Below are 15,595 nucleotides of genomic sequence, written 5' to 3'. Positions count from 1 at the left end.
CACATAAGATCCCGTCGTCTAGGCATTCCATTTATAATCCATCAAACAGGATGTCTGATGTCAACAGGAATCACTCATGTTGTCCAAGTGAGCAAATTGGGGGTTAATAATCTTGCCGAAGGAAAAAAAAAAAAAAGCAAACGGAAGTGCCTGAAGCGGGGTTCGAACCGGGACCTACCCGGTCACGGTGCAATGCCCTAACCACTCGGTCACTTCGCCCCCCCCCCCCCCCCCCCCCCACCCCCCAAAGAACAGGCCTTTGTATAAAATACGGACTTGGAAAGAGCCCAAGAGTAACGCTATAGATATTGATGATAGAAACCAATCACCGCTCTGGTGGCATAATAAAGTAGCCACATACAATGGCACACTTGAACTTGGCTTTTATTCCTATCATAATATCGTGGAAAATGAGTGGTATTATCCCTCCTCCATCAAATAATAAATAAATAAATAAACAAAAAAAGATCGTGACCATTGATAATCAGTCAATTGATACTATCATAATGTACAAACATCTTTGTCATTTTTTATCGTGGAGTCATTAAAAGAGAAAGAAAGAAGAGAGAGAGAGAGAGAGGAGAGAGAGAGAGAGAGAGAGAGAGAGAGAGAGAGAGAAGAGAGAGAGAGAGAAGAGAGAGAGAGAGAGAAAGAAAGAAAGAAGGAAAAAGATAGAAAGAAAGAAAGAAAGAGAGAAGAAAGAGAGAAAGAAAGATAAAAAGAAATAGAGTTAAAAAGTTCGAGCAGAGAGAAAGAAAGAGAAAGAAAAGAAGAAAATTTTTTTAAAAAGAGAGAGAGAGAGAGAGAGAGAAAGAGAGAGAGAGAGAGAGAGAGAGAGAGAGAGAGAGAGAGAGAGAGAGAGAGAGAGAGAGAGAGAGATCAATATGTACAACTATTCCACCATGTTGAATTAACGCACTCTCATCATGTTGTTACTTTGGTATACCTTGTTGTCGTCAACGCTATAAATATCGTATGTCATTATTGTGCTAAACAAAATAAACAAAAGTTTCGCAATATTTTCTTCTTGTTCTATTTCTAGTTGTTCCCCTTTCCCAATGTTCAATATAAATGTTGCTCCTTGTAAAATAAAAGGAATAAAATTATCTAATTCATCCCTTGGGGAAAATTCTCTCTTGGGTCTATTCCAAGGGAAGACTGGAATAACCCAGGCGTCAACCGCAGTGCAGCGCAGTAAAATAAGCTAGGACGAAGTGACTTGTTCAATGCCACACACGCAGCGGCGGGTGATCGAATTCGGTACCTTTTGGGTAAGGTCGGTGACCTTAATTGATTATTGAAGTGACAAAGTGTGTGAGCAATGAATCATTATGTAGCACATATCCACTTATATGTTTGCAAATATGTATGTATGCAAAGACCGTACCGCTGAGCCACGATGCCATCCGCTGTCAATGATTATAATACGATACCTTTTTTTTTTCTTTCACATCCAACTGGATCGAGTGGCCTTCCACTCTATGACGACCACCAATCATAATGCTTTGAGGATAACGATCTGAACACGTGTTTAAATAAGATGTAAGACAAAGCAAGAAAGAAAAATACAAGAAGAAAAAAAAAAATAAACATCCCAAAAATTCAGTCTCCCTCGACTGGGGATCGATGGAACCTCAGACATGATTACCCGGTGAGACGACTGCTACCATTAAACCACAGAGGCTCCCGATAGGTGGGACTATTTTAATTACCTATATTCTTCACAAGGGTACACGATTTACCCATGTGAACCCTCGCTTGCATCAATCAATACATACATTGAACACGAGAGGACGTGGGAGGGCTCAGATTCGATCCCCAGTCGAGGTAGACTTTATTTTTGGAACGTTTCTTTTTTTCAAGTATTTTTCTTTCTTCCTTTGCCTGGCACCTTTCATGCACATACATACACGCATGCACACACACACACACACACCCACACACACACAGACGTGTACACATACACACAAGTAGTAGTCATGATTATTTCTGAAGTTTTTCTCAACAATGATCATCGCATCAAGATTTGCCAAGTAATATTATACAAGTAACATTTAAAACATTAACTTAAGCAGAAAAACAAAAACTTTCCATTAAATACTAAATGAAAACTGCTTTAAAAAATGTCAGCGCAAATTAGGACTAGCAAATGGGTATGGATCGGTCACACACTGGGAAATCCAGGGAAAAATGTCAATTGCCAGTCCCTCGATTGGAACCCCCCAAGGGGTAAGCAAGATGTGGTGTCCAAAACAAACACGGAGATGCTCCAAAACAAACACAGAGAGGAGACGCTCGCTGTCTAATGACCTAAATATGGCACACACTGAGAAGACCAGGGAGAAATGTCAATTGCCAATCCCTCAATTGGAACCCCCAATGGACGCGAAAGATGTGGCGTACAAAACAAACATGGAGACGCTCACTGTCCAACGACCTGAAGATGGCAGGCCTCACCTGGGAGACTACTTAGAAGGAAGCAGATGGCGGACGTCCATAGAGGCCCTGAGTTCCACAAGGAGGATTAAGTAAAAAAAAAAGGTAGTCCTTCAGAGCCATGAGTCCCATGGAGCCGGAGTTTATCACGGTTTCCATAGCGTGAAACGGACAATAGCAATTGCTTGCTATCACAAAGTACTTTCCACCAGATCTAGCAGACCCAGCTACCCAATCACTGCTGGGTGGACAGAAAAAAAAATCTTGACTGAACCCAGGATTGATCTCGGTCCCTTTGCGTGTGAAGCTAGTGCTCTACCAACTGAGCTATCGGGACCCCAAATTATGTAAGTAAATCAATAGAACTAGTTGGTCAAGAAGAAAATCCCAATATTCCCTGTATATCAGTAATATCATGCAATTGGAATAACAAAACACTATAGATTAACACTACAAATGGTTATAAACAAAAATGAACACAACAGCTTCAAAAAAGAACACAAAATATCAACTATCAATGTTTCTGGCCCAAAGACCTTCTTCAGCCAACAATAAAAAAACATGAAAAAATATACATTACTAAAAAAACAACAAAAAACAGATCGACGACAGATAAATATTCAGGATGTCCTTTCTGTAACAAGATCTTGGAATGTAAACCACATAGATTAACACTGAGCACTTATTTGTTTGTAATCTGTTATAATGGATCAAAGAATGAATTTTGTCCATATTTTTTCAACACTTTAAGAAAGAACTACTTCTGTTATTCTTCTCTTGCTCAACTGTTAATTTCTGGATTATTTTTCTTTACTCAATCAAGAGAATCTGATGATATAACTACACTTTCCCACAGCTTTTCTAAACAATTGAATAATGGCATCCATTTTGTGTAGACAATCATGAGAAAGAACTTTTTGGCACAAACTTATTATCCTTCTTTATATTATTTGTATTTAGCAATATGAGGCTAAGCCTTAAGGTTGTTGTTGTGATGTTTGCTACAATAATACTCAAAACTAAGGTTATTCAGAAAAAAACTAAGAAAAAAAAATCGCTTTCATCTGTTTCTATGGGTTAAACAATAGAAATAAACTAAAAAACTGACAATATGGCATCAAAATTATAGTAGTTATAGCTTTTTAAAGAGTGAAAAAAAGTGTGGAGATAGTTGATACTAGAATTTTTTTTGAGCAATATTTCATTAATTCTATTTTATTGGAGCTCGATCGCCAGTCTTTTTGGGTTTTTGTTTTTTTATTTTGTTTAATTTACAATATTCAACTGATGAAAACGAATTTTATCTTTAGTTTTTCCAAATAACTTATTATTGCTGTATTATATTTTATGAATATTTATTATATTGAAGTTTATTTTGTTTTTAATTAACTTCGTATTTTCATCAATTGGTTAATGACAGTGTATAAATTTGTGCTAATATAACGATGAATGATGCGTAACATTATGATAATTTCCATTCAGGATCAATAAAGTATATCTTATCTTATCTTATCTTATTGGAGCATTTTTGTGGCGAATGTCACAAAAATGACCTTTTGGCACAGGCACATCAGTAAAAAAAACTTTCGGATAGATCGCAGGCTTCAGTAAAACATTGAATAAGGCGAAGTAACTTGTAAGTTTGAATTGTATTAGAACATTTGTAGGGGGGGGGGGGGGGGTGTTCTTAGTTTTAAATTATATCTATTTCAGAGCAAGAGAGCAATATTTCCAAAAATATTGTTTTAGACAAACGGCAATAATAAAGAAATAGGAATTGTATGTCCTATGATCAAGAACTTGTAAAAAAAAAAATATCAGGAACAAACAAGAAGAAGAAAGAGAACTAGAATTCTAATCTAGAGTTGAAAAAAACTTAGAATTGGCCCACAAAACAAAAACTGTGTGTTTCAAATAAATCTGCCCAAATGGCTGGTGTGTGTGTGTCTGAGTATAAATCAGGGGTAAGTAGACATAGAGAAGAGATGGTTGTGAGTACTCACGTATTTGGCCAGGAAAGATCTGTTGTCTCCATCTTGATTTCTTGCCTTTTCTTGCTCATCTCTCTTCATTTTGTCAATGTAAGTCTGGGTGTCCGGACTGGAAGAACAATGAAGAACACATAACATGTTTAATCTTAATTATTCTTAATAATGTTAATTTCAGGGATTCCCCAGTCATATCTCAAAAAAAAAATTCAAGACCCCAAAATCTGCAGACTGATCGGGTTTCCCAATCAAAAAGAAATAGGTGTCACACTAACAAAAATAAAGAATTGCGTCATTGGTCTTTGGGTTTCTCAGGCAAAACTGATTTACAAGAAAGACAACACCAAACAAATTTTAACTAATATTTTATGCATACTACAAAATTACCTGTAAACCCTTTGCCAGCTTTAGTTGTTTATATCAACAGTAATTATTCACTTGATCTCCTTAAATGATTCCATAAGTGTCTTGATCAACAGTAATTATTCACTTGATCTCCTTAAATGATTCCATAAGTGTCTTGAGTAGGCCTAATACTAATGTTTAGGGCAGCGTGGCTCAGCGTGGCAGTAAGGTCTTTGCTTCGTACCTGAAAAGTACCGAGTTCGATTACCCAACACTGCACTATGTGACCTTGAGCAAGTCACCTCACTCTAGCTCAATTTGAGGAGCTACACTACGACTGACACCTGGGTTATTCCAGTCTCCCCCTTGGAATAGATCCTAGAGACAAATTTCCCCCATGGGATGAATAAAGGGAATTCTATTTTTATTTTATTTATTTATTTAAAAAGCTTGTTGTCACATAGTTATTTGATTATGATCCACAGTCACTAACCTATGAAGGCGAAGAACTATAATTTATAAACAAAAAACACATCCATACGTATAATCTAACACAACTATTTATGGTCCTTGAAACAGTGCAATTACAATGATTTCAAAGATTTGAAGATTAGAAAGTGAGGAAATCTGATCCTCCTTTTCCTTTGCCAATTTTCTTGATGCATTTGCAGAGCTAGAGGTGAATAAAGCCTAACTGCTCGTTCACTCCACCCTGGTTTGTCAGATTTTTGTTTTCACTTTCCTTCCTTAAATAGGTAGCATTTTCCAATTACTAAACTTTCTATTCTTTAGGACCACAACCTAGTACTCTTTCTTAAAAACTTTTTTCAGATGTCAGACAAAAACAAAAATGATGCAAACATTATGAGACAATAGGTATAGCCTGTCATCCAACTAAAAAAAACAAACAAAAAACAACAAACAAACAAAAAGGCTCACCTCTAAAATGGAAATTAATTACCAGACATATTGTTCATTTTAATGAAAAAAAACACAAAATATTTTACTTTTTCTTTGCTCGTTATTTAATTTAATAAATCTCTTTTTAGACTTAATACCGGTATATATAAACAATTACATTACCAAGGGTGATTTATCTTTATGAAGTAAAAGCATTATAATAATCTTCCCACAAAACCACCCATTGAAAAGATCACTTCAAAAAAAAAAAAAAAATCACGTTCCACGGGGTCATATTCAGATATGGCTGAGGGACCCCTGATTTGGCCTCCAATGTCGCATATTAGCTGAGAGGGAGTTTGATAAAAATGAGGGAGATATGGCTTAAATACAAGGGGGCTGCAGTTTTACTGGCCTAAAGTTTTACTGCAAGCTGGGTTGAAAAAAACGGAAAGAGATCAGGATCATTGCAGAAAATTAAATAGAGTACAGTATTGTATTTCAATGATTTGTGAAGGGAAATAACCCATTAATAAAATTTATCTTGATAATCATTTTATTTTCTGATTGAATGCCTCCTTACTAAAGATGAGCTTTGAGCTTTTTTTTTTATATAGCGCAATATCCACTAAACATGCTCAAAGTTCTTTACAAGGGGTCCCTAATATCTGTAACAAAGAGTGGAAGTATGAATAAGATATGAGAACATGTAAAATATATTCCACGCTTACATGCATAATTTTATGAAAATTCTAAAAACAGCATAAAAAGTATTCGCGAAAAAAAGAGAGTCAGATGTACAAAGTGACATCTAATAAAGAAATGGTTTTAAAAAGTTGCCTATGACGAACCGGTACAGCAATTTCCAGACTTCCTGACCACCTGAAATATTCACGACTTTTCCCTGTAATTTGTGTGGCAATGTGGTCTTGTTGTATGACACTTGGCAACACATAGTTGAGTCTTCTAAATTTTATAGTCGAATTCGAGAGTTTTTTCTCTTCAGCAGTGATTGGGTGGTTGGGTCAGTTAGATCTGTTGGAAAGTAATCTGCAATAGACTACATAGCTGCCAACTTTTCAAAATGCAAAAACGTATTATTATACGCGGTGCGGCGCGGACGCCCAATTCATGTCTTAAAATGGCATATTTATTGATGTACTTAAGTACTAGAATGGTCAGAACTGTAATACTAAGAGAAGCTTACCTTTATCATCATACTGGGTAGGCATAAGTGATGGGGAGGTGGTGACAGAAGCAGATTACCGAGGCTTGGGCTTGACAGCTTCCTTTGTGGCGAAAATTTTCTCCCAAGATAATTTTTATCAGATTTTCTTTTTTTTTTCTGGATTTTTTTTTCTTTTTCTGGATTGGCCAAAACGTACTAAGTACGATTTTATCGTACTGGTTGGCAGCTATGGACTAGTATCCTATCCAAGCAATGGCTATTGTCCGTTTCACGCTATTGAAACCGGAATAAAACCTAGCTCCATAGGCCTAAGGGGTCTGAAGGACTACTTATTATTATTAATTAACATCATCAGCATCCTCACCTCGGTCCAGATACAGTTGTGGTAATGTCCACATTGGTCTTCCAGTAGGTCAGGTTGGCAGAGGGAACGTCTATGCCGGAACAGGCCCGCAAATTGCCATGGATACTGACCCCGATTACCTCCCCTGCTTGGTCAAAACTGATGGTGATGACATCGCTCAGACCAGACTCTAAAATATTGCACTGGAAAGCAAAAGGAAAATATGACAAATTAAAGTATAGTGAATTCTTCTGTTATAAGTCAAAAATAAAAGAAGAATATTTAAAAATACCATCAAACTTCACATTTTAAACAAATACCAAGAGAAATTAAAGTATAGTGAATTCTTCTGTTATAAGTCAAAAATAAAAGAAGAATACTTAAAAATACCATCAAACTTCACATTTTAAACAAAGACCAAGAGAAATTCTCAGTTCTAATTAATTTAGAGCCACTATTGTTCAAGGAGTGAATAGCACGACTGGGGTTCAAGCTCTGTTTTTAGAACCTTTTCTTGTTCTTTTTTAAAACCTTAATCAAGAACTTAATCACTGTTGCTCACTTTGCAACAAGGAAAAAATAATGATAAGTATTGAAATGTATGCTTCAACTTAAATGAAAACAGATACTGTGGACAATTTGAGTTTCCCATTTATCAACAAAACATAATAAATGAAACACTAAGGAAAAATGAGAGATGTTTCACAATTTCTACAAATTTTTCGTAATAGTAGGCAGGTCTCCATATAATCATTTTGAGGCAAAGGGTTCGGGTAAGGAATGAGAGAATTTTGGAATTTGCAGAGGCAGAGAAAGTTAGTGTGGTGGTGAGAAGGAAAAGGGGGAACTAGATTGTGTGGCTATGTGGTCTTGTGTTATGACACTCGCTTTCAGATCGGAAGGTCCTGGGTTCGAGCCTTGCTCAATGAAAAGTTGAGTCCTTTGAAAAGGCTCTTTACTCACATTCTCTCACCACACTCAGGTGTAAAATGAGTAACTATCGTTAACAGCATTGTCTCTGTCAAAAATCAATTGTAATATCGCCTAACAGGCGTCATGTCTCATCCTATATGTTAAACATTGCTGTTAGTCAGGGACCCCTAGTAAAGCGCTTTGAGCACATTTAGTGGATATTGCGCTATATAAAAGCTTGAAAAGAAAGAAAGACATTCCTTGAGGAGAAGGGAAAAAATTGATTCTGCAATGCCAATAGGATGTACTTCGGAGGAAAAGAGAGGGAAAGGAAGGCCCAAAACAACATGGCAAAGGATGGTGGGAAAAGGATAGGAATGAGATTGGATGACACTCCTTGTAGATGGTCAGGACTGTAGCCAAGGACTGAATGGAATGAAAGGAAAATGTCCAGTCCTTATGCACCTCCTGGCACTGAGAGATTTGAGGTAAGATAAGGCTCCATAAAAGAATGACAGAAGTTTGGAATTGGAAGAGGCTGAGAACAATAGTGTGGTGGTGAGACGGAAAAAAGGTGGAACTGGATTGGCCATGTCTTGAGGAGATGGGGAAAGAATGATTCAGCAGTGGCATTAGGATGTACTCCGGAGGGAAAGAGGTGGGACTGGATTGGGCATGTCTTGAGGAGATGGGGAAAGAATGATTCTGCAGTGGCATTAGGATGTACTCTGGAGGGAAAGAGGTGGGACTGGATTGGGCATGTCTTGAGGAGATGGGGAAAGAATGATTCTGCAGTGGCATTAGGATGTACTCTGGAGGGAAAGAGGTGGGACTGGATTGGGCATGTCTTGAGGAGATGGGGAAAGAATGATTCTGCAGTGGCATTAGGATGTACTCTGGAGGGAAAGAGGTGGGACTGGATTGGGCATGTCTTGAGGAGATGGGGAAAGAATGATTCTGCAGTGGCATTAGGATGTACTCCGGAGGGAAAGAGGTGGGACTGGATTGGGCATGTCTTGAGGAGATGGGGAAAGAATGATTCTGCAGTGGCATTAGGATGTACTCCGGAGGGAAAGAGGTGGGAAATGAAGGCCCAAAACAACATGGCAAGAGATGGTGGAAAAAGTATAGGAATAAGATTGGATGGCTCTCCTTGCAGACGGTCAGAACTGTAGCCAAGGACTGGATGTATGGAAGGAAAATACCTAGGCCTTATGCACCTACTGGCACTGAGAGATTTAAGGTAAGGTAAGGAGGCAATTGGTCACATCATGTGTATATCTTTTTAATATCCTATTTTGTGATCATATCGTCTCAAATCAGTATTAGGTCCTCATGGAACTGATACTAAAAGTTTAACTGTAAAATTAAATGACAACATTTTGAGTAAAAATAAACGCCCTCATGGAGCAGGGTGAGTTTTGTATTTTGAACTTCAATTTTTTTTTTTTAATTTCCTTCTGAATGATTTTCGGTCACAGCCTGAGATACACTTTTAAAAATCTCAACTCACAAGAATGTTACTACTGGCTTCTTGATAAAAATGGTGGGTTAAAATCAAATAAGAAGGTAAAACTTTATCAATAAAATAGAAAAAAAAAAATAAAAGAAAAAAAGAAAAAAAAATAAATTTTAAAATAAAATAAAATAAAATAAAATAAAATATAATAATAATAATAAATAATAATAATAATAATAATAATATAATAATAATAATAATAATAATAATAATATAATAATAATAATAATAATAATAATAATAATAATATATATAATAATTAATAATAATAATAATAATAATAATAATTAATAATAATAATAATAATAATATAATATTTAATAATAATAATAATAATAATAATAATAATAATAATAATAATAATAATAATAATAATAATAATAATAATAATAATAATAATAATAATAATAATAATATTTAATAATAATAAATAATAATAATAATAATAATAATAATAATAATAATAATAATAATAATAATAATAATAATAATAATAATAATAATAATAATCGCCAGCTTACAGCAGTAGTAGCAGATGATACATAGGACTCTTCAACATCTCCGTTGTTTTTGACAGGGATTCTCACTCTGTATAGTCCATCATTTTCTACAGCAGCCTGGAGATATCAATTAATAATAATAATAATAATAATAATAATAATAATAATAATGATGGTGACGATGATGATGATGTTAATGATAATAAATAAAGTTCTGTCGATTGAAGTGCATCAAAAGGGACTTTGAAGCATGGCAAACACAAGAAGGCCAGAGATCATTTTGAACACTATAAATAATGAAATGGCATTTCCAAAACCATTCCCAAGCTTTCATCATACTAAATGCATTTCACAATGATTTAATAATTTCTTCTCCTCAGAATCACACCAGATTGAATCGAAATTTTTATTCCATACCGCACAAGGGGTGCCTTTTTTTGTATGTATGTGTGATAGTATTTTTGCAACAGGGTTGCCAATTTATGAGGCAAGAATTTACTGAACTTTTACACAAACACGGAGACCGACCTCTTTCTGTGTGTTGAACTCAACTAAAAACACATTGAGTACTGACTTTTTTCCGTTTAGCAGGTGATGAAAAAATATACTGAGGGTTTACAACATACTGAATTCCGTATATATATATATGGAAAACTGGCAAGCTTGTTTACTATTTACCTAACTACCAACGACTAGGTACACATTTCACACCTGTGTCAGTCGAGTTCGAAGCCTTAAAATTGTGAAAATTTTATGCTAATTATCGTTTCACTTATGGTTATAAAATCAAATAGATCAAACATTCTTCATAATAAATAACTATCAATCGATGATTGACTTTCTGAAAATTAACTTTTGATTTTTTAGGTCCAATGTTTAATTTGATTTAATCAATGAGCAGTATATATTACTACAAAAATATTTTCTAAAAATGTTGTACATGCCGTTCAAAATAGATTGAAAAGAAAATCTTGTTGCTTTCAGTACTCTGAATTTTACTCAAAATACATTTAATATGACTATAAGATTGTAGAAATCCTGATGCACCTAGCAGTTCATATTTCCTTTCTCATATACTTCAATGCATCCTAATTCAACTAAAGTACATTCATTAAATTACTTCAATGTTTATTTGACATTTAACTGGATTTCTTTAAAAATTGTCTTCTTGGGATTTGTTTCTTCTTCCTTTTTTTTTTTTTTTTTTGGGGGGGGGGGGGGGGGGTTCTCATATTCTCATTTTCTTTAATTTAACACTTTTTAAAAAATCCCTAATGGAAAATTATCGCAGTGTGATGAGCACTTTTCAGGTCTCTGAAAGTACATTGTGACCAGTAAGAAATAAACCACAACCTTTTGATTATGACGGGATCCCAATAGCTCAATTAGTAGAGCACTCAGTTCACACTCAAAGGAACTGAGATTGATCCCAGGTGAAGTCGATATCTTTTTCTAACCCTCCCCCCTGTCCAACCAGCAGTGATTTGGGTAGCTCTGTCTGTTAGATCTGGTGGAAATTACTTTGAGAAAGACTATCATCCTATCAAAAGGGTAGCAAGCAATTGCTATTGTCCATTTCGTGCTATAGAAACCGGGATAAACTCCAGCTCCATTGAGCTAATGGCTCTGAAGGATTGACGTGTTTAGGGGTTGTTTGTTTGTTTTTTTATCCTGAAGAAAAGTCTGTACTGCCAAGCCGTGTATTGCCCCCCTGCAAAAATTTTCATTAGTTTTCTAAACACATAAATAAAAACATCAAAATAATTACCCTCAGACTTTCCCTGTCTTTTGGAGAAAACGGAACAGTCTCTGTAAATTGAGCTTTGTTGCCTTTCAAAGACTGAATGACAATTGTTCCCCTTTTGACAAATGCGTCGTGAGAAGCTAAAATGTGTAGAAAATAAAAGAAAGAAATAATTTCAGGTCGTCTTGCTCACCCAAAATATTGAAAATTCTTTAATAAACAAACAAACGGAGACACACAAATATATGAGATAAATAGATAATTAGATAGGCAGATAAATAGATAGGTAGATAGATAGACAGACAGGCAGATAGAAAGTTTGATAGATAAATATATAGATAGATAGATAGATAGACAGAGAGAGAGAGGTAGATTGAGAGACAGGGAGAGAAGGGGAGAGAGAGAGAGAGAGAGAGAGAGAGAGAGAGAGAGAGAGAGAGAGAGAGAGAGAGAGAGAGAGAGAGAGAGAGAGAGAGAGAGAAAAAGAGAGAAAGAGAGGAGAGGGGGATTGTTATCTCATCTTGATGTATGGAATAGGGCTAAAATAAAAATAACTACACTGTACAAAGGTACGAGTAGATCATTATCAGTTAAAGTCAAGTAAAATACAAACTGGCAGTACCAATTTATTTGCATACCTTCAATCTAATGTTAATTTATCATTTTTCCCAAAATACCTTCCATCAATGGAGCAACTTATCTGCTGGTATCAAACTTCTGAGCAATATTGAGATTTTCAAGGACACACATTAGACTTTCAGGTAGGTACTGAAATTTATCATTTTTGGAAATGCAACATCAACATTAACTGTCAGTTTGACTGAGTCAATCCATTTATATGAAGAAGAAGAAGAAGAAGAAGAACAACAACAACAACAACAACAACAACAACAACAACAATTTATCAAAAATAAAGATAACAAGTAGATAAAAAATAAAAACAACTGACTTTGTCTAACGATGTCTAAGAGATGCAAATTCTACTAAAAATAACTTGTCATTAGACAATGTAAAAATAAAATGAAGTCTTGCATACATTATAAATTAAATGCAAGCAGAGGTTTGGACTGTGAGTACTAACAATACCTGAACTAAATGAGTGTTCCAGAACAAGCGTTCGTGAGCCCTCAAACTCTTCATCCACCTATCAAATGAAAAGAGATGAAATGATATTTTTAAAATGAATATTAGAATTGTATAAAATAAATAATTAATTCTATATATGTCTCATATGCAAAAAAAAAAATCAATTTAAGATTTCAAATTCAAAACATGTAAGAGTATTCCACTTATCCTGGTGTTCATATCAGTATGAAAAATGGATTTAAAAGAATCAGGGTCTTCAATATTTCCAAGAGGAAAAGCTGTACCTATATATTCTTACTTACGACTGGAGGAATTTGTCTGTGATAAAGCCTGAAAGAGTACCAATTGTTTGAATTTTCGATGTAAGTAGGAATGTAAGTCACATTTGACTGGGGAAATATATTGAAGCAGCGCTTGGCTTAAGGATTAAATAAAGTTGAGACATATCCATATATAAAAATTAGCCATGCTTACTGAAAACAGTAAACAGATTGCAAAAACTCTAAGAGATGAAAGTAAACGAGCAGTTGACAATACAGTCATTTTCTCCCAGCCTTGGAGAAGCCGTCACTGACTAAGACATCAATAATCATTATTTTGGCTTTTATTTTTGCGAGTTATGGTGCAGTAAGAAATGCGAGTGCATGAGAACCAACTCAAATAGGACAGAGGCATTGAAAGCAATAAAAGTAGGAGAGGTTGACGATGTTGAAAACTTCAACTATCTGAATTGAGTAAAGATGGGGGAGGGACTGATGATTTGAAAAGAAGGATAGGGTTGGCATGGGGAGATTTCCAAAGGCTTGGAAAAGTTTGGAATGCAAAGGATATCGGCAGAAAAACAAAAATAACACTCATAAAATCCCTAATCATGGTAGCATTACTTTATGGCTGCGAAACATGGAAAATGAAAAAAAAAGAAGATGAAAGAAGAATACAAGCATGGAACACAAGAGGACGAGGACGAAGACATTAAAGTGGCTCCATTTTAATTAATTCTTATTTTTCACATAGCTGCGACTATTCGGACTCGAGTCTGAATAGTCTCTGATGGCTATTCGAACTCAAATTTCAATGCGCATGTGCAATCAACATATTATTCTGACTCAGTCTGAATAGTCTCCCATGGCAGTATAGTTTTTATTTGATTTTAGTTTTTAATATTTTAATTATTGATAATTACATAAAATTAATGCAAATCAAAATTACGATTTTAGTAACTATCAATGGCTAGTCAAAACCCGCTTTATTTGATGAGAAATACAAAATCATAGATTAATTGTAAGTCCAGTACGATATGAAAAAGAAAAGAGTTAAAACTCTTCAAAAGTAACAAAAAGTCAGTCAAAGTAACTGTTACTGATAGTAACTGTGGTATAAAAATGAAAAGCTTTAATAACAACATAACATGATGTCCAAATAAAATCAGGACAAAAATAAAAAATTTAAAAATTACAAATTCTGATAGTGGGAGACAGGTAACAATCTTTCTACAGTCGGTACAAAGTGATATGAGCTGAGTCAATGTGATAGGGGCATAACAGAATTTCTTCTGAACTCTTTTTCTATTTCTTTAACACCCTCTGCGACTGTCCGACATTGTTCTCCTTCCCGCGTGACTACATGCGCATGCACCATTGGAGTCGAGTGTCGAATAGCACATAGGGAGATTATTACTATTCCATCTTTTGATCGGAAATTGCCATTCTGAATGTGTTTTTGTCAAATTGTGAGTGTTGACAATTTCAAAGTTATCACAGGATTTAGGGAGCAAGACACATGACAGTAAGAAATTATAATATAATAATATATAATAATAATAATAATAATAATAATAATAATAATAATAATAATAATAATAATAATAATAATAATAATATATAATAATAATAATAAGAAGAAGAAGAAGAAGAAGAGAAGAAGAAGAAGAAGAAGAAGAAGAAGAGAGAGTATCGGTCTTCTTGTTGATCTTGCTGTGTCTTGTATTAGTACGAGTTTTATCAGTCAAGGTCCAGTTGTCTATTACCTACTACCAAAAAAAATGTTTTCTAAATCCTGGAGCTGCTTTAACTTAAAAATACATCACTATAATACAAAAATCGACTTACAATATCCCCGATGGTAAGGGGAACAATGAAAAGGATAAAACAGCAGAACAGCTGATAATTACTCCTGGGCGTCGCCATTTTTGTTTTCCGGTGGAAAGCAAGTTGATGTAGTTTGCCAGGTTGGTTTTATTTTTGAGTCACACTCAGGATAGAAAAGAAAATACTTTAGCCACATTTTTTAAAAAAAAAAAAACAAAGGAGTACGCAGTTGATTTCCCGATTTCTATCTACGTGCACTTATTCGCAGGTCTGATAACCCAAATTGTTATAGTCTCATTGTAGTAATGGAAATACTCTCAACCCGACGCAAAATATTGTCCATTGCAACAATGTTAAATCAGGCCCATAATTGCGTTTTGTTATCAGAACTCCAAATAATATGTGCACGTGTAGACGGAAAGATTAATGGGGGAAAAGAGGGAGAGGGAGACACCGAAAGAGCTGGTTGGGAGACATGAAAGAAATGGCTGGGAGTATGATGGAGGACTGCTCAGAGATGGCACTTGACAGAGAAGTGTGGAAGAC

At 35.0% G+C, this 15,595-nt stretch overlaps 1 protein-coding gene across 1 annotated transcript in view; it reads right to left on the bottom strand.

Moving 5' to 3' along the window:
• The window catches only part of LOC144978689 (ER membrane protein complex subunit 10-like), a 114,540-nt gene extending 99,372 nt beyond the window's left edge, over positions 1-15,168 (bottom strand). The window contains exons 1-6 of the mRNA XM_078925093.1: positions 15,071-15,168; positions 12,963-13,020; positions 11,901-12,016; positions 10,154-10,249; positions 7,223-7,404; positions 4,440-4,536 (exon numbers count right to left, since the gene is read on the bottom strand). Of these exons, the coding sequence (XP_078781219.1) occupies positions 4,440-4,536; positions 7,223-7,404; positions 10,154-10,249; positions 11,901-12,016; positions 12,963-13,020; positions 15,071-15,148 (627 nt within the window). The 5' untranslated portion in view covers positions 15,149-15,168. The remainder of the gene's footprint in view (positions 1-4,439; positions 4,537-7,222; positions 7,405-10,153; positions 10,250-11,900; positions 12,017-12,962; positions 13,021-15,070) is intronic.
• Between the last annotated feature and the right edge of the window lie 427 nt (positions 15,169-15,595).

The sequence above is a fragment of the Berghia stephanieae genome, chromosome 8 (genome assembly GCF_034508935.2).
Source record: "Berghia stephanieae isolate SIO BIC M18660-M18661 chromosome 8, UCSD_Bste_1.3, whole genome shotgun sequence".
Classification (NCBI taxonomy): Eukaryota; Metazoa; Mollusca; class Gastropoda; order Nudibranchia; family Aeolidiidae; genus Berghia; species Berghia stephanieae.
Note: the sequence above shows the minus strand (reverse complement) of the source record. Positions and strands in the feature narration are given on the sequence as shown.